The sequence below is a fragment of the Atractosteus spatula genome, chromosome 7 (genome assembly GCF_055471065.1).
Source record: "Atractosteus spatula isolate fAtrSpa1 chromosome 7, fAtrSpa1.hap1, whole genome shotgun sequence".
Classification (NCBI taxonomy): Eukaryota; Metazoa; Chordata; class Actinopteri; order Semionotiformes; family Lepisosteidae; genus Atractosteus; species Atractosteus spatula.
This window is the reverse complement of record NC_142712.1, coordinates 16,451,522-16,476,209: the sequence shown is the minus strand read 5'-3', so window position 1 is coordinate 16,476,209 and position 24,688 is coordinate 16,451,522. Positions and strand designations below refer to the sequence as shown.

The 24,688-nt window shown below is 35.9% G+C and overlaps 1 protein-coding gene across 4 annotated transcripts in view; it reads left to right on the top strand.

Annotated features, from left to right (window-relative positions):
* Window positions 1–24,688, top strand: part of dclk1a (doublecortin like kinase 1a) — a 103,933-nt gene that overhangs the window by 36,205 nt on the left and 43,040 nt on the right. For all 4 annotated transcript variants that reach the window (XM_088922437.1, XM_088922439.1, XM_088922436.1 and 1 more), the window contains exon 3: window positions 17,172–17,271. In XM_088922437.1, coding sequence (XP_088778563.1) covers window positions 17,172–17,271 — 100 coding nt within the window. The remainder of the gene's footprint in view (window positions 1–17,171; window positions 17,272–24,688) is intronic.

The window sequence follows — 24,688 nt, the reverse complement described above, 5'->3', positions numbered from 1 at the left end:
TTATCACGGTGCAAACTGTACCCTTAACACATGAGGGCACATTTTTGTTGGTGCAAACTGACCTGGTGTTGCAGCAGTTACACCTCAGCACTGAAGACCATTTCAGATTTGAGCACTAGATGGAGTCCAGTGAATGATTAGCTGAGCCCCAGTAAATTTTCACAGTTTATGACAACACTGGCAAGCCACTAGATGGCTCAAAGACAACAGTTGCACACAGTTATTCGTGGCACGCCCAGCTAAATTAAGCCTACATTCATTGTGGCTGGATTTCTTTAATGGAGAAACATACAGTATTTCTTTTTTCCATCTTCAAAACAAATTGGAAACCCTTGGCATTCTTCACCAGTTTATATAAATTCAAATCAGGGCCCTTTTTGACTGTTAATTGTTTGATTTTCTTTAAACAACATTACTGCATGAAAACCAAATTTAAGGGAATGCCTACAAAATTATAATGTGTTTCCTAAAAGCACTATGTGCTTTTTAGCACTGAAATCTAATAACATTTTAATATTAGGACACAACTGGGAAGTGATAGATTGCTGTTAGCACTATCCTTATGCATTAGAGTTGTTAAATAAATTTGGAAGTGAAAACCCATGTGATTGATTTATAAATATTTGTCTTCAGATCTTCAATTAGAGCCTAGGACACTGTTAGATAATCATAGAAACATAGGAACCTTTTTTTCAGGGTTATGTTATTTTTAACAATATGTGCAAACGTTTTATGATATGTCGCTGTTGTGAATGTCTGTGGAGTGTATGTCATTTGCCTGTCCTGGCTGTGCTCTCTCGCTCGCCCTCCCCCCCCTCAATTCAATTCAATTCAATTCAAGGTGCTTTATTAGCATGACAGATGGGTACAATCAGTGTTGGGTATTTACTTTGTAATCTGTGGTCCTTTTAACTGTTTTTACACCTACTGTATTGCTTTGAGATGCCACTTTTAAAGGTGATGTATAAAATCAAGGCTTTAACTTGCTTTAACTCCGCAAGTCTGAGTTCTTGTGTCTGTCCTATCCGAGCCCGAAAGTATTACAATATGTATCTTTATAGCAGGTGGTGTACAGCTTTTTAGTATAGATTACACTTTTCTAAATTGTATTTAAAAAATAAAAATGATTACAATCTAATCTTTCCACGTTTGATCCCAAGATCCCAAGAAAAATAAATCTAAATGGGGAGAAAGCTATGCTGAAAGTTTATTAAGATACTTAGAAGACAAAGATATCAATTTATGTTGCATTTGTCTGATTGTGAATCAAAAAACACATATATTTAAACACGTGTTTGCAATTTAAATCAAAATGCGATTTAAATCAATATAAATGTTTATATTGTAACGCATAGGTGACTATTCCTGGTTATTAAAATGACTTAAATTCGATCATGTTGTGATATTTAGAAATATAAATTTGTTTGGTGCGAGTGAAGTTTTATTTCATCTTTGACCCAGGGAAACGTTTTATTTTTTCAAAGAAATGTTTGTTAAAAAAAAAGTCATGGCTCTGGCTGGATTCCGGCTTGTGTTGCGGTACATGAATATAATTATATCGTTATTAATTTCTTTAGATACGCGATTCCATATTATATTCCCTTTTAATCAAATTCTAAAAGTATGCTTGTTGACTCCGGTATCACGTTAGTTAAAGACTTCGATGCTTAAAATGTTTAGGGAGAAATGGAATACTGGTGTGTATTTTTTCTTTAAAGTACCGAGACCAGCCATATACTGTATGTTTATGTTCCAAAATTAATATCGTTTATGGCCTTCACACGCGTTACAGTATGCTCCTATTCTTTTTATGCTCAGCTACTAAGATTTCCCTTCAGAAGTAAAATTCCATATAAATATTCAATACTAAAATGGGCACAGTAAAGACATTTAAATCTTTCTACGACCGACCAATGCACCACGAGTGCCCCTGTCGGTCAACCAATCATGTACCGCGGTATTTTGCATCGTGACGTGCGAGGCCGTAGCCAATTACCTCCGGTACGTGTCTGTGCCGCGCACTTTGAATGGCTGCATCTGTATAGCCACATTTTAAGAGTCTTCTAATTATATTTTTACTTAAGTGAAGTCAAAATAAGCAGCCATGGACAGCTGTTTTGCAGTTATTTGGGCTGTGTAGCTGCTAAACATGACTTTATGTATACAAAGGAGAAATACATAACTCTTTAGACTGCTGTGCCTCCTTGTGTTGCAAAATGGGAAAAAAAGCTAGTGTTTAGCAGCAGGAACAAATTGTTTTGAGTTTTGAGTTTTCTCAAATATTTTCACTGCTGACCTCAACCACAACTCTGCCATTCTTTTAATACTGCTCTTTAAAAAAAGAGTAACTGTCTGAAACTTTTCTTGCTCAAAAATTGCTGAGTATATGAAAACCTCTCCACAGTTATTAGAATACTGTGTGTGATCAGTCGGACGTCTTTGTGAAATTGTCTTCAGGCAGATCAGTGGAGAGGGTAACTGGCTGTACCCTCTCGCTACTTGACAGTAAATCCAGACATGGCTTGTTCAAAAAACACGAACGTGATTCCTTGAATGGATAGACTGAACTCATTCACTGCAGTCTGGGGCTTTTTGTTTTTTACTGAATCGCAGAAGGCAAGTGTTTGCTTTGTTTTGAAATGTCTGCCTGCCTTACCTGCTTTTGAAGAAGACTCTCATTTAGCTTTTCAGCAGGCAGCACTGGTATGCAGTCATTAAAAATGCATAGCAATTCAACATTTAAAGCAATTTTGTGGTCTTACATTAACAGAAATTAGGTCATGGATCTGTCCTTACAGTCATTTATTTCAATGTGAATGCAAAACCTTATAGACAAAACTGTTTTTCTTGTATCCATGGAGAATAATCCAGTTTTACCTTGGATATAAATCACATCTATGATTTATGGTCGCATTTAATGTGGAAAGAGCAGAACTAACTTAGTGGCTTTAATGTTTTAATATTAACTACTATTAGCTCCAAGCCAATAGCAGATTTCACCAGCAATTAAAGCCAGATGCAGATGTTGAGTGGCAATGAGCTTAGCTGTCCAGAAGTCTCCAGTAGAGTGTCCCTTCTCCAGATGGTCCACAGTGGAATGATCTCTGTACACCTGCCATGCCTCTTAAACTGGTGCAAATGATCTAGGTCTGCACAAAGGTTTAAAGAACACTGTGAACTACTTATAAAGGACTGTGTCCAGTATCCCTCTTTTAAATAGCTTTAACTCCAGTTCTGGTATACAGGGTAATACCTATGAAAAGAAGAAGAATGGTCAGACTGTGATAGAAAGATGCTCTCATTAGATTTTTTTTTCAGGTTTAAACCAGTTGAATATCCCCTTGATTATCATTTAATTATCTGGATTTTTAAATATCCCTTATTAAATGCAAGTTTTATTTTTGTATTTTCAAGGAAATAGTTGCATAAATAATGTGATCCATAATGCAAAAAAATAAAGGAAGTGAACTATGTAAAACAGTAGTGCTCATACTTTGTACTTTGTTACTCAGTGTGAAGCATCCATCCATTTTCTAAACTGCTTCTATCCAATACATTGTTGCAGAAGACCGCAAAGCCTAACCCGACAAGCAATGAGTCCAGGGATATGTCCTGGATGGGATGCAATTGCATCACAGGACACCAACAAACATAAACATGCATACACTCACACCTAGAGCTGTTTTTTTTTTACAGAAGCCAGTTAACCTACCAGTATGTGGGAGGAAACCTACATAAAACCGTGGAGAACATATAGCATATAGAACATGGATAGCACCCCAGGAATTTAATTTAGGGCTGCTGTGCTGCAAGGCAGCAATGCTAACCACTTTGCCGCAGTGCTGCCCTATTGTGAAACAATTGCTGTTAAATCTCACAGTGTCAGAAAATGCTAATCTTTTGGCTTCAGAGGAAAATTTGCTGTGCTTATTTTCTAAGAAAGAACCATGTCTTTTTTGATGTGTCTCTCCTTTTCTGTTTCAAATATCACTAGCTCTCTTTCCAGGCCGTGACACAGTTTTGGAGTCAGCTGTGGTCCAGAAAGCTGTAGCTATTTCCTCACAGTGGATAAATTATAAATGAGGTGTGCTGAAGGACTAATGGCTCAAGAAGTAACTGAGAAGTGTGTTCCAAGTGAGCAACAGCTTAGGGTGAACATCTCCATGGAAACAACTTTGGATACCTCATCTACTAGAGAAGCAGATAATAGAAAAGCATCTTTGTTCCATGTAACACTTTGTTACAAACCAGTAAGGTTCACCAAAAACCTAAAACACTCAATAAAATGTTGGGTAGAAAACAAGCTGACATTTCCGTAGACAGATGGTAAGGTTTTGCAATAAACGAAGGTCAGATATCTCCTGGGCAACAGGAGAAAGTTGTTTCAAAATCCTATACATTTCACAACATTTTTCACTTCTAAAGAAGTAACTATTCACCTCATTTGATATTGTTATTTAACCATAAATAGAATGACAAAACGTGTATTTTCTTGTATCTAAATGGAAACTAATCTTCAGGTTAACTAAAGAGACAAGCTAATAAGTGCAGTCTGTACCAGAACAAGTACTATTAATGCTTTATAGTAACTTAACTAAACTCTTTATATGTAGTTAAGTATTGGTTTCTGTAGTTCACCCCACATACAATTAAAAAATAAAATTGTATGGGTCAATCATTACTGACATTTAAAACTTATTGTCATTAATGAATAGAAGATTTTCAACACCTGTGAAGATTTTCAAGAACTGCATATTCTTACTGGTGGCATAAACAACAGACTCATTCGTTAAAATTTGTAACTTTAAGTCAATTATTTTGGAACAGTTAATAATTCATTTCTAGTTTACATATTAGACATTTTGTGTATTCATCACAATTACTAAGATCTACAGTATGTAAGGAAATAAAACGGGAGAAATTCACCACACCAGACCTCCAAGATATTAAAGCAGAAAATGATTGGTTAAAGTAATCCAGTTAAAACATTACATGAAATGCTTAACTCGGAGGCTCTATGGGAACTGATTATTTCAAGCCCTGAGCAATGGACAGCCTTTTTTCTATTTTTTGGACATTATGGTTAGAATTCATAAAGCATTTGTACCACTCACCACATTTCTTTGACATAGGAACATGCTGTCCTTTTGTTTAAAAAAATAATGGAAAAGCCTAAAAGAACCAGCAGAGACCCGTTTTTACATTTTGAAATTATTGTTGACATTGTACTGTTAAATTAAGTAGTTCAGTTATTCGCCTGGTGCTCAATATTTTATGATTTTCACCCCATGTCTTTTTTTTAATTTAAAAGCTTAATGCATTTCCCTCTGTAATTCCTGCAACGACACAGCCAGACATCCAGTTATACACAGACAAAAAAGAACTATTTAAAGTCCAAAACTGTAATCATTGCAAATGATTGCAGTACATTCTTTGAAGTGGTATTCTTTACTCAGTGGGATTAGGTATACAGCTGCCCCTAGCCAGCTGTGTCAGAATTTGATTTATATTTTGTGCGCTACAAAGACTGCAAAAACAGAGGGATCATTTTTCTTCAAGATACAGCAAATGCTTTAAAAACATTACAATCAAAGTCTTTCCTCTCACACTCCATCCTCTCCAAAAAAGGTGTAGTGCTGCAAAGGGCCCAGAATGTGTAATTTTAAATTCCTTCGGTGTTGACTTGCCTGCTTAGAAGTTGATTTTCTGTTTGCTTTGTTTTTTTTATATTTCCCTATCTAGGCCATAGACTACCGTGGGATTTTGCTTCTAAAAATATTTCACTGAAGCACCAGGAAAATAAAGTTCATTTAATCAGAAAATTTAATTTTATCCTTGTTTGCAAACTTTTGACGGTTTGTAGTCTGTTTACAACTTTTGTTGGATTATGCAGACATACAGTAAGAATTCAAACAAAAAGTACTGTATCTGAAAATTCTGCAGTCTTTAACGGTACTGTATCAAAACATTTTCTAAACATTTCTTCCAGTTGAGCGTTATGGAAGAGTCTAACTTGGCAAGAAGCAGGCATAAGGCAGGATACATCCTGGACGGGACTCCAATTCATCACAGGGCATACACAGACATACAGTACACACACACTCGCACCTAGGGCCACTTTTTCCTGAAGATAATTAACCTACCAGTATATTTTTGGACTCTGGAAGGAAGCTGGAGCACCCGGAGGAAACCCATATTAACATGGGGAGAACATACAGTACAAGCCTTATGCAGATAACGCCCCGGTTTCAGAACTGAACCTAGGACCCCAGCACTGTAAGGCAGCAGTGCTAGCCACTGTTCCACTGTGCCACCCCATGGTGTTGTATTATGTTATCAATAAATGTTCTGATCATGTAGATTGAATAAACATTGTTTTAGAAAGGAAGAAAGCACAATTGGTAGCTTTGTGCAAAATTTGTTTTGTGGCTGTGCAGATATGATTTTGAATAATGATTCTCTCCTGTGCTGTGATAACATAGTGCCATGAGTTTCCCTTCGACACAGTAGCTTGTGGTAATGCTATCAAAATTCAGTGAAAGCTCTGCATGCTAAACAGCTATCAGTGCATTCCTAGGGCAAAGTCATTACAATTCAGGAAATGTGAAAGCTGCAGTTAATTAGTGATACTGACTGCTTTCCAGTCAGAGAATGAGCTGTCATACACTTCAGGGAATTACTGTTTTCATTGTTTTAAAATTTTAATGTAGTTCTTGATGTAAAACCCACATGCTTTTATGAAAATCATTACCATTGTAATTGTAATGGCGCTCATATTTATGTATTTTTTACAACAAAGATGAATACCATCGACAAAAAATACTATGTACCCAAAGCAGTTTGTTCACATTTTGAAGGTGAGTTAATTCATGTTCAATTATATTGATTTGTTTAATAAGCAAAAAGAAGGAATCAATAAACAATCATTTAGCTATAGTTAACTAACAACAGACTTTTAAGGTCAGATTAGAAATATGTAAAATGCAGGACCACCACGTAATTATATTATATAAATAACAGAAAGAAAAAAAGTAAAAATATCTTCTAGGGCTGACATACAAAAATAGACCCTTTTTGTTAAAGCTGCACCCAAAGTCAGCACTAGTAGGTTTTATTTTCTAGTTAGGTTTGAAGTTGACGGAGTTAGTTTGTTATAAGGACAAGTGTCAATTAAGAGGCCATTCAGCTAATTCTAAACCTGAACTAGTAAAGACAGAATTAGGTCAGTCAGTTGTTCATTAGCCCAGAACCAGACAAGAAGGTTTGCACAGAAAATTTTTGTAATTGCCTTTAAAAACATGGCTCTTTAGTGGGTTAAACATTAAAGGTGCCCATTGAGAGTACAGGATGAGCTCTATAATCTAGACATTGTCAGTTAATACCTGACTTGTGGGGTTCCTCAGGCAGTGTTTCACGAATAGTTTAATGTTACCAGATCTGGCTTGAGGTGACTGGGCTGTCCTAGGCATTTTGTGCAACACCAACCTCAGTGCTTATCTGAGGACCATTGAGTTTAGTGCACTCATTGAGCATCTCATCAGTGTTAACTCTGCATTGTGGGGCCTGTCACATGGCAGATGGCTCTTACAGTGTACATCTAGAAGAGAAAGAACATTCCTCATCCAAATTTCACGTTGCTTATCTAATTTGCAACAAAAATGAATTGGGAAGAAATAAAATGAAAAGTAATTGCTAATCTCAAATTTAATTTGAAGTTTTGGGGAGGTATCCACAAAATATATACGAATGTTAATCAATGAAATATAATTATATTAACTATCATTTTAATATAATGAGAAACCTGATTACACTATGTACAGTATAATGTTACATTAACCTATATTGACAACCAAATTTGAAGAAATACTGTAGGTCTTCTACAGAACACAAGAATGTGCTGGGCTATGTTTTAATAAGAACTTTTTCCTGGACAAACTAATCTTATAACTAAGCTATATTTAATGAAGAACAATAATAGCTCTTTGCTGTGCAACATGGTTTTACTGTTGTTGACTTTCAGACTGTTGACTGTCACTTCAGATTGTTTACTTGGATTTAGAAGAGCTTCATGTAATTTTAGACTTTCTGAATTGTAATTTTGTTGTTTAGAAATGGAATTCTGAATTCTAAGTGTGTAATAAATATACTTTATATTTTCTTGTGTTGTCACAAACTGCTAAAATAATTATGAGAGGGAAAGAGTTATGTAAGCCTAAGCATAAGTTCACAGAACTGGAAAACCTCAAGTGTTAGTACGGATAGTAGTGTACATTGCTTGTTATTTCCAGGGTGTAAAGAAACATGAAATATTTATGGTAACATATTTTAACTGAAAGATGTATTCGAGGGACTACAGGTAATTAGCACTTTTGTGTTAAGATGCTGTGATCTATTATCATCAGAGACTGTAGGATAACTTAAAAGATTTAATAAGAGATAGGTAGTATGTATCATTTATCAGTGTTATATTATATATCTCCTTTAGGGGGCTATTTAGGTAAACAGAAAAAAGTTCTCAATGAGCTTGTACAAATATAGAGGATGTCCTCATTTTTTCTGTCAAGCATTTGAGTCTTACTGTAATTGTTTTACAGTAATTGTTTCAAACAAAAACTAGCGTATCACGAATGCCTTTTATTGTAGTAAAAGTGTCACACTTTGAATATGGACATTGGGCCACAGATTAGTTTTGTGCTTTTGTGATACATATTAATCTGAGGCTCATTCACATACACTGTAGGAATTTCTGACTCCTCCCCAGTTAAACCTGAAACCATACACATTCAGAACTCCATTCAACACAAAATTTCAAGTACCAGGATACTTGTCTAAAAATAGAAATTTAACCTTCTTGAAACATTCTCTTTGTTTTGGCGGGGATTCTTAGTCATGTGAGATTCATATTTTGATTCAGTGAAGTGTATTTTCCACTCAAATAGAGCGGAAGCTTCTGGAAAATGTTTTTAAAAAATCTGAGCCCTAACCCTAACTTACCCCAAACCCTTACCTAGGGTTAGGGTTAGGATTCCCACAAAACTTTGACAATATTTGATGTGTTTTAGGGCCAAAATGATGTTTAGGAAAATAGATAAATCAGTGTTTCCTGAACATTTTTTCTGACAAACATGGCTATATACAGTACATTGCATAGGCCCAAAAAGAAAAGTTGTGTTAATTGCCCTAAAAGCAAAAGTTTGAAAGACACTGATTATACTTTGCAAACTCTAGCATTAGTTACTGAATGCACCTGGGTATTAAGAACTAGAGCCAAGATTTGAGGTGTTTCTGATTTTTACCCCAGTTAAGGCCTAATCCGTATTCATTGAGAACTCCATTCAACACCATTTCCAGTACCAGAATACTTGTCTAAAAATAAAATATTTCCCTTCCTGATACATTCTCTTTGTTTTGGTGAGGTTGCATAGTCATGTGAGGCAATTATTTTCATTCAGTGAGGTATATTTTCCACTCAAATGATTGGAAGCTTGAGAAAAATCTTTGAAGAAAGTCTGAACCCTAACCCTAACTTACACCAAACCCTTAGCTAGGGTTAGGATTCCCACAGGACATAGACATATTTTGATGGCATGGCTGTGTTTTAGGACCAAAATAATGTTTAGGAAAACAAATATATATCGGTGTTTCTTGAACATTTTTTCTGACATACTGTATATGGTTATATACATTTCATAGGCCCAAAAGGGAATGTTGTGTAAATTGCCCTAAAAGCAAAAGTTTAAAAGAAACTGATTATACTTTGCAAACTCTAGTATTAGATATTGAAAACACCAGGATATTAAGAAACTGAGCCAAACTTTATGAGGTGTTTCTGACTCTTACCCCAGTTAAGGCTTAATCCGTACTGATTCAGAACTCCATTCAACACAAAATTTCCAGTACCAGAATTCATGTCTAGACCTAGAATTTTACCCTTCTTGATATATTCTCTTTGTTTTGGTGAGGTTGCTTAGACATGTAAGGCTATTATTTACATTCAGTGAGCTATATTTTCCACTGAAATGATTGGAAGCCTGCGGAGAGTCTTTGAAGAAAGTCTGAACCCTAACCCTAACTTACGCCGAACCCTTAGCTAGGGTTAGGGTTAGAATTCCCAAAGAACATAGACAATTTTTGATGGCATGGCTGTGTTTTAGGACCAAAATGATGTTTAGGAAAACAGGAATTTCAGTGTTTTCTAAACATTTTTTTTACTGACATAGATGGCTACGTACAGTATATGCAGTGCATTATCCCAAACTGGGATGTTCTGTTAATTGCCCTAAAAACAAAAGTTTGAAAGAAACTGATTATAATTTGCAAACTCTAGCAAAAGTAATTGAATACACTGGGAAATTAAGAACTAGAGCCTAGATTTATGAGGCGTTTTGACTCTTACCTTAGTTAAGGCCTAATCCGTTCTCGTTCAGAACTCCATTCAACACAAAATATCCAGTACTAGAATTCATGTCTAAAAATAGAATTTTACCTTTCATGATATATTCTTTTTGTTTTGGCGAGGTTGTTTAGTCATATGATATTCATAGTTGGATTCAGTGAAGTATTTTTTTAATTCAAATAAAGTAGAAATGTTGAAAAAAATCTTAGCCCTAGCCCTAACTCACACCAAAACCTGAGCTAGGGTTAGAGTTAAGATTTCCTCAAAACATAGACATTTTTTGATGGCATGAATGTGTTTTAGGACCAAAATGATGTTTAGGAAAACAGATATATCAGTGTTTCCTGAGCATTTTTTTCTGACATACTGTATATGGCTATATGCATTGCATAGGCCCAAAAGGGAATGTTGTGTTAATTGCCATAAAAGCAAAATTTTGAAAGAAACTGATTAATCTTCGCAAACTCTAGTGTAAGTTATTGAATACACAGAGTTATTAAGAAGTATATCCTATATTTATGAGGTGTTTCTGACTCTTACCCCAGTTAAGCCCTAAACCCTACTCAGTGAGATCTCCATTCAACACAAAATTTCCAGTACCAGAATACTTGTGTAAAAATAGAATTTTACCCTTCTTGATACATGCTCTTTGTTTGGTGAAGTTGTTTAGTCATATGAGGCTATTATTTTCATTCAGTGAGGTATATTTTCCACTCAAATGATTGAAAGCCTGAGTAGAATATTTGAAGAAAGTCTGAACCCTAACCCTAACTTACGCCAAACCCTTAGCTAGGGTTAGGGTTAGGATTCCCACAAAACGTAGACAATGTTTCATGGCATGAATGTGTTTTAGGCCCCAAATGATGTTTAGGAAAACAGAAATATCAGTGTTTCCTGAACATTTTTTTCTGACATATATGGCTTCAGTATGTACATGTGCATAGGCCCAAAAGGGAATGTTGTGTACTGTAAATTGCCCTTAAAGCAAAATGTTGAAAGACACTGATTATACTTTGCAAACTCTAGCATTAGTTATTGAATACACCGGGATATTAAGAACTAGAGCCAAACTTTATTAGGTTTTTCTGAGTCTTACCCCAGTTAAGCCTTAAACCCTACTCATTGAGAACTCCATTCAACACTAAAATTCCAGTACCAGAATACTTGTCTAGATATAGAATTTTACCCTTCCTGGTACATTATAGACTAATAGTTTGATTCAATGAAGTGTATTTTCCACTCAAATAGAGCAAAAAACATTTAAAAACTGTTTGATGAAAGTCTGAAACCTAACCTTAACCTAAGCCAACCCCTTAGCTAGGGTTAGGGTTAGGATTCTCACAAAACATAAACAGTTTGTGATTGCGTTGCTGTGTTTTAGGACAGAAATTATATTTAGGAAAACAGATATATCAGTGTTTTTTCTTAACATTTTTTTCTGACATGGCTACAGTATATACAGTGCATTGCTACAAAAGGGAATGTTGTCTAAGTTGCCCTAGTAGTAAAAGTTTGAGAGAAACTGATTATACTGTAGTTTTTAAACTCTTGCACTAGGCATTGAATGCTCTGGGGTATTTAACAAATACAGCCAACATTCGGTACAGGTATTTATTTTGGAAAAAAAAGTAGCCATTAAAAAGTGTCCAAGTGGTGAGATGTTGAATGTTATTTAATTTGTTCAAACGGGAAATTTTAAGTCAGTTATATTAAGGTTGGGTGTACACTGTACTGTACATATCATGTAAATTATATATATACATTTCTTTTTACCTGTTATATTGTATATCGCATTGTCCAATGTCGATTACATGTCCTTGGGTGTCAGTCAAAGACATTTTTAAATGGTCTTGCCAGTAAAGACAGCATTTTTTCTTTCTGGTCATTTCAAATTTTTTATAGAAGAAAGAAAAACAGACAACAGAGCAATAAAACTTGGGTCCTTTCATCACTAATTCATGAAAGCATCGCTGCAGTTTCTGCCGCTGAATTTAAGTATTGATTAATAATTTCAGTTAACATTTGAGCATTTAAGTTGTCATTTTGGGATCACCTGAATGACGTAGAGTGAAGTCACTCACAAAAGCCACTAAAGTAATTACTTAGTTACTTCCGAAAATAAATATTCATAATGATGTAACTTTAGCAGAGCTACAGTGGCTTGCTTTTTTCCCTTGATATTTGCCATCTTATTTTCCAAGCACTTTCTGACAGCTTGTGTTGGGAACATTGCATTCTGTGCGAGGCTCAGTGACTGATGGTATTTAAAAAAATGATAATTTTCTGTATTTGAATTTCAAAAAGAAAATAAAAAAAAAATTCAGGCTCGTTTCCCTTGTGCCTCCAGAGGCATTGAGCCTCAGAACAGTGTCGTTATCAAAAGCAGAAATGGGAGGGAGGAAAAGGCAGGAAGAGAGAGAGAACCGAAAATCCGCAGCCCTGCTTCAGCGCGAGGCATTGCAGTCATTTTGTTGAGGTCACCGTTGCCATGGAGACATCTCTCTCACACAAAAGAACAAACACTTCACTACTGGAATTTAGCGAAAGGTTCAGCTGTATCTCCCATTTCTGCAGGGTTATGCTTCTCCATACAAATGAGACTGATGTACATAAAAGGCATCTTTCCGGGTGGATGTATGACCATATCAGACCTTACTGCCTGGGATACAAACCTGTGGGCTGTACTAAGTTTCCCTCTCTAGAATAATGCCTTTATGTAGTTTATTAATAAGGTAAAGGCTTTTGTGCCTTTTGTGCTTTAAATGAAATGCATTTAAAGCCGACTTAGCTCATTCTTCTCATTAATGATAGTTAAAAAATATTTGTTAAGAATTTGGTATGGGATTTACAAGCATTTCTGTTTTCTTTTCCCTTCCTAATTATCTCTCAGGAACTGAATGCTCTATGCATTATATTACAAACTCATTATTCAGTTTAGACAAAGTTCAAATACAGTATCTGCTTTGAAATGATTATATAAGCCTGACCAGTTAATAACTAGCTTACTATGTGAAATACAGGGATAATAACTATGGCTGGTGGTTAAACAAAATTTCATTGATGCAGATACAGTAACTTTTGTATAAAATTCTGTAGCCAACGTGAAAATTTGAATTTGTTGCTGTGAAGAAATGATCACACAGCCATGTATTAAAAGGGGGAAAACCTCAGATGTCATTTGGTTTTGAATAACAAATCCTGTTACTTCCTTTCAGTGCAAATACTTTATTATCCATGCTGTATAATCCTCGCCTGTGTATCAGCCACTGAGCCATCATTGAGTTTAATAAAACAGAAGCCTAGCATGTCCTCTCATTAAAGTTCCATATTTATTTAGTTGGGAGCCCACGGCCTAGTCCTCAAGTTGTGGTGGGAGATCTGCCCTCCACTCACTGGCCTACTCTATGTTACAATTTTGTTGGCAAGAGTGAGGCAGGAGCTTTTTGTGACTTGCACCCTCTTCGGAGAAGTCAAACAAGCTGACGATTTTTTTTCCTTCTGCTTTTCCATCCAAATTAGCTTTTAATTAGTGACGTTTTTATACTCATTTGTAAAGCAGTCTATGATGTGTGCATTTTAAGACTGTTTTACATGTAAAATTTTGATTGATCAATCGAATGATTGCTGTGCAGACATTCCCTCATATTTGGGGTTCAGTGGCCGAATAAAATTTAAGTCTCTAATAGGTGTTGTTTGTGAATAGCTGTCAATACTCTGTCAGTGCTACCTTTGTTCTGCATGGTGTCATTTTTATGACCATTCTTGAAATGCAAGTTTCTTTCCATGTGAGGTGGCATACAGTATGAGTTTAGGTCAGTTTATGTAAGAGTTCCTATGAATGATGTGCTTCAGAGTACCGTTATATAATAAATCTCTTGTTAGTGAGTTGTAATTTGGCCTGTTTTTCTGAAGTCAGATGTGAAGAAAAAAATGATCTAAGTTGACTTCAAATGCCATGTTATTTCCACTGATAAGCAATTTATGCGCTTTTTGGGGATAAAATGGGGCACATTTGCATTCTAGAGCAAAACGAAAAAAGATAAACAAAATTTTGGATGGAAAGTGTGATAATTAATGCATTGCTTCACTAGGTATAGTTTGCTCTGCTTAATATTTTGTGAAGATTGCTTACATTCTTGCTGGCTTCAGTGTACCCTGAGCAAAGCTTGCTTCCTGTTGGTTATTTTCACTTCCCCACTTAGCACCCCAAAGGGGTAAGTGTTCAGAGGCAAGAAGGACATTTTCCTTCCTTTACCTCCGGGTTGTTCTGAACACTGTGAGTGCTGATGTCATTGACGTGTTGCTCCGAGCTAACCATGTTCTGTAAGCTTGAGGAAACCCCCAGGGAAACACTCATGCCAGACTGGCTGTTTTCAGATTTCTTGACCAGATGCATGAACGTAGCACATGTTGAATTCTCAGACACAGATTATATAAAATTACTCAGGTCTAGGTTAGTCAAGCATTGCCTTTACAGAAGTTCAATACCAACTGTAAATCGATTATTTGGGTTGAACTAGCATGAATATCCAAGGCATGGACTGATATCTGCAGTTTTACAAACGTCTGCTTGCTTTTGCTTTTTGACATGATGGGCAGGTTCTCTGCCTATGGCATACGTGTGAAACTGGAATTCCAGGCTTTGCATGTCCGTAATTGTGCAAACACAAAAAATTAAAAGATCTGGGTTACAAGACAAGCAACACAAAAGTCAGGGGCATGAGTCCAGAAACAGCCGGGATTGACCAGCTGAAGAGTGATTCATGGTCAGAGGGCAAGAAAACAACATTGAGAAACCAGAGGGAGAAAACAGAGCTGATAAAACCTGGTCAGAAACTATTTCAGTTCATCATTGTTCACACTGCAAGCCTGCAGTGAGGAAACTATATGTGCTTTTGTTTTAAATAAGGGAAATAGAGTTGAATTCTCATTCCTGTGTGGTGGACATTGGAGTGGTGGTCATACATACATATTTAGAGAATAAAAGACAGTATGCTGTCTGGGTTCTTAGATTCAGATTTAGTGTCCAGCTCTCAGTACAAACTCTAAACTGAATCAGTAGCTAATCGTGACGCTAACCTGAAAGGGGTAAAATATCTCTTATGACAGTTGAGCTTGGAGAAATTATTTGACAATCTAATGCAGCACTGATCCTATCCCTAACATTAACTCTCACACTGCAGCAGTCCATTTAATTGAAATTAGGTTGTGAGTTGCTTTCACAGGTTCATTTTTTATTGTGATTACAGTGTGTTGAGTTTTCTTAGTTTTTCCCTACTTTGAGTAATACTGCATACTGCATCACAGCAAAACAAACCTTCTTATGTTTGGACAAATTCAAATTATGCATCCAAATATATTGCTCAGGAAATATACAGAAACATCTACATAAAGAAAATCCTTATGTTTTATATGTCCTATATAGTATATAGGAATCAACTATGGTTCTTTATTTTATATCCCCCTTTATTTCATATCTACCAACGGTCAGTAATGTCAGATTATCTCAACACCATACACCAATGCCACAGGACAAAGACTATAAATGCCATACATTGAAATGCATTATGAACAAATGAACAGTACATTATCAAAACACTGTTGAGCCCAGTAGTGTCCACAGCAGAGAAGCACCTAGAAAGAATACGGGGATTTCTGTTGTGCAGCAAGATTAGGAAACTCTGAATTTATCAATCTCTTCCAGATCTGGTGGTGCCTGAGGAGTCCAGGTCCTAGTTGCATAACTGCCAAAGTACAGGCCTGAAACTTGTATTACCTGGTGTCCCAAGAAACCAGTTGTTCAGGCAGGAAATATATTCTTTCCTAACCTGCAACACAGATCACTTGAGGACATCCAAACACTTCACTTCCCCTCATTCCATGTCATCACCTTGCCAGGCTAGTAGTTAGTTACGTTATTAATTAATCAAAAACATCCAATGAATCGCAAGAAAAGCTACCCCTACCATAGCAATTAGTCATGCTGTGCATTCTGATTTCTCCCCCTACGGCACAGCTTTCACCTCCTTTGTAGGTTCTGTCTTACAAGGGGGAAAGATAGCGTACGGGCTCCAAGTCCAGGTATTTACTTTGTAAGCTCAAAGTGTTTCTTTATGCAACAACAACCCCACCGCATATCAGGTGGAGAGGTGAGAAAGTGTTACACAAATTGAAGTAAGGAGGACATTTATATTGTCCAACCCTAGTGTGGAATGTAGCAAGGACACTGAGGTTAACAGTCCTACTCTAATGACCATGTAGGCATGACCTTGGTTTAACAATTCATTTGAAGGTTTATGCATCCTATAGCATTGTGTCCCTGGCCACAGTTCTGGGGCTTTGGTTTGGAAAATCTGGTTCAGATGAAAGTGTAAGATTAACTGGTCCACCAAGACTAATAACAGCAGCAGTCTTCTGAGATCTGATGAGGTCAGACTAGTAGAAGATGATAAATTGCTCTTGCGTTTAGGCAAACCTACAAGAGTACCATTTTTGAAACATATAAAAGAGATGAAATTTTCAAATTAGATGAAATTTTCAGATGTTGAAGAGAGCAGGGATTCATATGATATTGATCTAACATATGACTAATGCATAACTAAAACATTAAAGTGGTTCTGAGTAATATTATGCACTAATTTTATACAGTAAGATAATTAAAAACCAAAGCAGAGACTAATTAAAATACATCTTGACATTCAATTGAGGGCTGTAGTAATTAAGAATATTTTGTTCTAACTTGTGCATTAACTAGTCTGTTTTGTCTTTGTTTCAGGTGATGTGCCTTCAGGATTTCTTTGGAGAAGATGATATTTTTATTGCCTGTGGTCCTGAGAAATTCCGATACCAGGATGACTTCCTCCTGGATGAAAGCGGTAAGGCAACTTTGCTGCTGTAGTGTTCCTAGCTGAAGGGATTCTAGGCTGTTGTTACAGGCATTCTGGACACAGGAGAAAACTAAAAGAGAACTTCACTAAGTAATTTCTAATGCAGAGCACTGCCCAAAATAAATTGAAAACTAAGTCCAAGCTTTGCTCTGAAGCTCAGACTTTATTCAGTTAGGAAAGTTGGATAGCTTTCCCATTTCAAAAACCCGCACAAAACGGAAGCTCTTTCATATGTTTTAAAAAAAACAAAACATGATCTTTACCAACCTCGCTCTTCCTCTTTTACAATCATCACCCTGCCATTTTGAATGCAGACCTAATGTTTTTGGCGTTTTTGAGAGCTTGGGTCAAGAGCCATCGATCACATTTTCATTACCAATATTATTCTAAATTATTTTAAAAGAGAACAAAGTAAAAATAATCTCCCACCAAGGAACCCCGGCATTACAAAGCAGACAGAAGTAGTATCCAGTAAGGATGAGACTGCATCAGCAGCAATAATCCAAGCCTGCGCTATTCCCAATCCTAGTCATGGATATGAGCAGTAGGGAACTTGATGCAACAGGTAAAAACATGACGGCATCATCTCATGGATGCACATGCTGGTCATACAAATGCTTTAGGCCTAGACTTAAGTTTACAACAGAGTTATTGATTTGCACCTTGAGACTTGGACTGGAGTCTATTTGTTTATTACAGACTTGAGTGAATTGAGTTGAGACTTGAGACTTGGCAGTTGGGACTCCATTAGTTTTATGAACAGGCCATTAGTTTTACTTTCATTGTGTTTTTTTTCTTCTTTCTCACTGTCCTCAACTGCTACACTCTTTATAAATATCAAGAAATGTTACTTTGCTCTTCACCTGACCTCTAATGTAGTAGTTTGATCAATAGAGCTGTGTCAGTGTGCGTTATTAAGAAGCACAAGAACAAGCAAAGTAAAGGTTGCTTGCGGAACAAGAAAAGGGTAGTTCTATGCAGAAAGGTTGAAAGAAAAACACAATGTTTATCTGAAAAAGACCTAACAGCTGTAGCATTAACCTTTATTAATGCAGTAGAAAGTTTCCCAGTGGCTTACAATGTCCACCAGATGCTACAGAAAATAAGTTTTCATAGTGTGCATACAGTATGCTTATATTATTCAGTAATACTAGTAGAAAAAAGTACTGTAATTCTACTTCTACTGTATCTGCACTATTACATTGAAAAAATAATGAAGTATTTATGATCATATTTCATCTCATGTCTAAAATAACTGACATTTGTTTTCAAGATACTAAGCATTGAATAAGTGTAGTTAATAATGCACGTGCAGGAGGGATGACAACAACCACGTTCAATCTCACTCAGCTGTTACTAATTAGCAGTCACTGCTGACGTCATGTCCGCTCCTAAAGACTGTAAATACTGTACGTGATCTCCTTCTCTCCCTGGCATTGTCTTTTTGCATCCCACCTCCACCTTATCTTCACCTTTGACGCTGCCCTTTGGTCACTCTTCACACTGCATGGGGGTCCCAGCCTGCTCGTCCTCAGCCAGGAGGTCAGCCCTCAAATTTTGACTAAACACTCCTTAATCCTTTCAGTACAGTTAATTTGTGGGTGTTGTTATTCCTAGTGAAGACTGGATTGTACCATTAGTATTTTAAGGGTTTTCTACCATTACTGACTTTGTTTTATGCTTCTTGGCAGAATGGTATTAAACTTGATAAGTGTTGATAACAATAGCTTGATAACAATTTCTCTGTACACTCCAACATATCAGTGTTAAACAAAACAAATATACCAAGCATAAAAGCTGCACTGAGAGACAAAAAAAACAAAGCAAATGTATGTTTTAAAAAATGGCAAATATGGTACAGACAGTTAAAACATTTTATTTTCGTCATCCTCAAGTAAGTTGGACTATACTGTCTAGAAAAGAGCATAAAATTCACTGTTTTTGAAACATAACCAATTATTAAGATGCATTGTTAAATAATATATTCAGAAACTAATAATTTTCTTAATTAGTATTTAATCAATTTTTGTACCATATCTTGTTAAAATTTGACAATTATATCCTCAATTGCTCTAAATTTAAAGTGTTTGTTCTAATAAGAATGGGACAGATTGTATGCAGTTATATTACCATGGCTGTATTGTTAATATTCAAGTGAAATATTGTACAAATATTTGTATGTACGTATATATTGTATTTTATGAACTCCTAAACCCAAATAAAAGACATGCATTCCACTCTCACCACAGAATGATATTAAAAAAAACCCTTAAAATGATTAATATTTGTTAAGTTTAAGAGGTTCCTCCTCTTAAACTTAAGGGACTGTTTGAAACCCACATACTGTATCATGTGCCCTGCCTATGCAGCTGTTCAGTTGCTGGAATCGCTAGTTTTGCATCAACTAACTATAAGGCCTTCCACATAACAGTTCACTTAAGTAATGGAACTGTGACTTTTTGTGACAAAGACCCTTTAATGAAAGTTTGATAACTCATTGAACAACAAATGAGTTATCAAAAGCACACTATAGAAACATACAGTGAATAATTGACAGAATATTATTTGAGAATTCTTGAACTCTTGTGTCTCAAGTGATCCACCTTATGTATTATTAAATAATCTAATGTTTTTTTTTTTACTTATTATGTATTGTTCTCACAGTATAATGAATTATGACACACTTCCAGTGGTGTTGCATTTTCAATATGCTATGTTCCTCTTTTTCTTTATCTCATTGCATATCCACCCATGGTTTTCTCTTTATTAAATGCTGAGTGTCCATCTCTGAGTGATGCGAGTGTGGGCACACCTGTCGTCCTTCATTTGCTTTAGTAAATCACATTTTAATGGGCTCTGGAGAGCTCTCAAAGTTGTAGCCTTCCTACACTAGGTCCACACTAGCAAAAGTAGATGGTAAACCCTTCTGAGCCCAGCTCCTGTCCACCCCCTTCTGTCTCACTTTGTTGTTCTAGAAGAAAGGATTAGACATACTCCTTGTCACCATTTATCTTCTCAGTACCTCCACCCCAACACCCCTCCAACCTGAGACTTCATGTCAAGAGAGAGGCCTCCATTCATTGTCTCGTATACAACAAGTTGATTCACAGTCTGCTCAGTTCCCCAACTGAGAAATTTCAAGTCATTTTTCCTCTCTAGCATCTGTTGTTGTTCCTGCCTTCCTCCTTGCTACTTTTTAATCCCTTTTTTCTTCCTGTGTTGTATAGAACAAATGCATAAATTAGCAGTCTGTCATCTCTTACAAAATCTGGGCTGCATTCATAAGTCATTTATAACTTTGCTAAGTTTTAACACCCGTTCTTGGAAAACAGTTTAAACCTTTTTGCCTTGGAGCTGTTTATGAAAAGATCAGGGGATTAAACAATATTTGCATTCACATTGCCTGCTCTGTGTTTATAATAGAAATATTTTTCTACAAAAATCTCCAAAAATTATACAATAAGCTGTTTTTCTGCAAAAACAGCTTAATTAAAATGCCACTCTGTGTTTGTGTTGGTCCATGTGAAAACAACCTATGCCTTCATCCGTTTATTTGGAGCTCCTCTTGCACTCAGGACTGATTTCACTCCATTTCTGAAAGCAGATAATTGTGCTGTGGGGTAAAACAGCTACTGAACATTTTGAAGATGTACAGTGGATTTTAAAACAAAATAAAGGGTTTGGATTTAATCAAAACTTTGAACCACATACCAACTGTATTGGAATGCAGTTGTTTCACTGGGTAATTGCAATGATCCTCTGGAAAACAGAAACCCGCCTCCAAACACTGGGTTTATAATTTTGGATTAACATAGAAGTAGAAGTTTTGATTGAAATCAAAGTCATGCTCAGGATGCAGTCTTTCACATCTCAATTTCAAATCTTTTTTATTTTGAGGTGGGCACTTTGCCAAAAACCCCTCTTGATGTGTAGTTTTGTTGTACTCCAATTAACAAAACAATACTTTGACCTAATACAATTCCCTAATATAGATCAAAGGGTTATCCTAGATGTTTGTATATCTTGCTGAATTAGCTCTAATTCAAAAGATTAAACCAGTTTTTCTTTTTGAATTATTTAACCAGTCTCTTTTCTTTTTGACTTTGTGAGATAAACGGATAGAGCTATGTTCTGTTTTGACGACTTTTTTCTTCAATATTATTGAAAAATATATATTTTTTGTCTTTTAAATCTGTGGGAAATCTACCTGTACATCTGCCAATCTGCTGTTGGCTCAGGGGCAATTTTGTTTTTGTCAGATTATCCCCCTCGACCCGCCTGTTCCCTGGGTACAGCGACACCACAGTATTATGAAAAATCGATGACATCTGTCTTCTGAGGTGATCCGGGGTGAACGGGGCAGGCATGTCATCTCAGATTTTCAAATCTAATAAAAAAAACTAATACAAACTGAAATAGGCCTTTGACTTTTTTTCAAAGAATTTTCAAGATTTTCTAGGGTGCCAGTGCCCCTTGACTAATGTTTATTGCTTCATAAGTTTTTTTTTAATATGCTTCTCTGTTGTATTTCTAACCTCTTGTATTTCTACATGTAGAGAAAGGCAATCATCCTTCTGTATTGTGGATGGCAGATTTTAGTGAAATGGTATATTTCACTATTTGATTTATTGGTTAAGCACTTGAAATTGAGTTTCCAGACTCTTACAGTGGCAGTATAGATATGCAGAACCACATTTCTGCTGGTTTCAGAGTGCAACAAAGGCAATGGTTCATCATGATGTCTGTCATTTTAAAGCAATTAAAATTCTTGACTGCTTTGCTTTCTGTTTGGAATATTTGGAATATTTGATTCAGAATTCATCATTTCTGATGAGAAATATAACCTCAATTTTAACCTTCAAGATGCAACTCTTAATTGCTAATGGCATTTGCTTCCTGATGTGTCATTAGCAATTAATGTGCTGTAATCTGAATTAATTGCATGCCTTGCAGAAATTAATGTACTTTTCTTAATACTGTATAACGGAGCCATCAAGCATGGATTTGATTTTTGGAAAACAGATTCTGTGTACAGTAATTAAGCATCATTTATTAGTTGAGTAGTTTCTCAGTAAATGAACTTGATGATTACATTTTAAATTAAAGTTTTTTTTAATTCTCAAGGGTTGTTCAGGCATTCTTTTCAGGGCTGTAAAGTTATACCACTTTGTTTCTGCTGATATTCTTTACATTGTCATAAGAACACATAAAAACATTTGTAAAAAATTCTCTCTGTCACTTCGAAAGTTTCTGAGGAATCCAGCAATTGCTCTGTGAGCAAGCTTTTTACTTTTTGTCTTCTGATAGTTGCATAGCAGCTACAGACTTTGTAGACTCTTTTCCTTACCTTGATAAGAAAATAAAGAAAAGTAAAGACACCTTTTAAAAGAACAAAATATTGCATCTCTTTTACATTTCATGATGAAATACATTTTATTATAATTATGTGATTATATGCAAGGGTGGCACTGCTGAACAGTGGTTAGCGTTGCTGCCAACGCATGTGCATGTCTGTGTTTCTGCCCTGCTTTGGACAGGAGTCCTGTCGAGGGTGTATCCTGTTTTGAGCCTGTTGCTTGCTAGGGTATCCTCTAGCTTCCCTGCGACCCTTCCCTGTGACTGTGTTGGATAAAAGGGTTAAAAAATTGATAGATGTAATTATACATTTTACAAAATAAAGATGTATCTGTTATAAATTAATAGTAAAAAGCCGTTAACGAATAAAAACTTGTATGAATTGTATGGTTATTAAATTAAAAACAATTTTAAAAGAATAAAATGTTTCTTCTGTTTTACATTTCATCATGAAATATATATTTATTATAATTATATATTTATATGTAAGGGCAGCACTGTTGTGCATTGCTAATCTTTGCACTGCTTAGCTTTCACCTGACTGAAAAGGAACTAAAGGACCGTCTTTTGTTTTTGTCAATTAGTAATTAGTTCCATTTGTCCATTTAATCCAAATCTGCTCTTACAAATGGAACTAATTATTAATCGAAGCCTTGTTTTAGTCGTGCAAGCATAAAACTTTACTCTGGAATCTTAAACTTGAATCATAAATAAAACAGGAGATAACAGTCAATTACTGGATCTCTAGTGCCACTACCTGCTTAGATCCCCTATTCCTCCAGGGCTTTACGACTCGTGTGTAGTTGCTGCAGACAAGCCATCCATTGGAAACGTGAGATTTTCCTGGATGACCTACATGTATCAGCATGGCAGACTATGGTTAGGGGAATCGGGATGATGTCAACTTTTCAGCTCCAATTACTGTATCAACTTCTTCTGTTGACTTCTTTTGATAACCTGAAAATATCCTGAAATGATGTCCTGAAAATGTCCTGTTCCCAGCTAGTGAACTGCAGACTGGCTCTTGTGCTTTTAAGACAATAGAAGGTATAGTCGACAGGGACTAGTCGCTCTGTGACATCTACCACAGTGTTCATCTTTTAGTTATTTGCTATGATTGATCTCTAGAGTGCTCTTAATGAAACAGGGCTTTTAGACAGGCTTCAAATAATCTAAATGAATGCACACATTCCGATTCTCAACAGAATATTTGTTACAAATTACTTCTTTTTTGAGACTTTGCCTTCCCCAGTGAAACAATTTCAGTTCACACAAAGGAATGTAATGCCACAATTAAATTTTCTCTATTCAGAAATTCTTATTTAAAGGTGATTGTTCTCACTCATCAAAATTCTTGCTTGAAATTTGCTTGTGCTTGTGGTACTGTAATTTAACTTTAACAAAAAATGTGTTGAGATTCATTTTCTGTCTGCATATGAGTGTTTCTTCAGCTCAGTAGGTCCTTCTGCCATACATCACAGATGGACTCAGTTATGCTGACTGGGAAAGATAGCAGGATGATGGTTTGAGTAAAATACTGGCTCACTTGCTTTCCAGTCACATTTAAAAAAACTGGGAGAGGCTTTCTTTTCTAATGTGGCCATTTTTCTACAGCAAATTTGGAAGTGATGTCTCTTCTTAAGAATGTTCCCCATGATAAATGTAGCAAATTCGTATTTTCCACACTTTTACTGTGTTTTTGAAAGATCTGCTGTGTTTTTATTCATGGTTTCAACATGCTTTTACCCTGCTTTAAGCCACTGGACCATGAAATACCCTGTTGAATCATGTTACCTCTTTCTAAATAATGTTGACTAGAGAGTGTCATGGTTCAATCATGTACCAATTACAGTGTCAAATGTAAAAATCTCTGCAAAACTCTGGTAAAACCATAATAAATTAATGAAAGTACTATAGTCAATTTGCCAAAATATACTTTCGTTTGTGTCTTCTGAACATGTAATTTTCAGCTTTAAAGGGAGTAACCTTTTTGAAAGTATTTTTGGCAACTGTCATTTTGCTTTTAGTGCTTTACTATTTTGTCAAACGC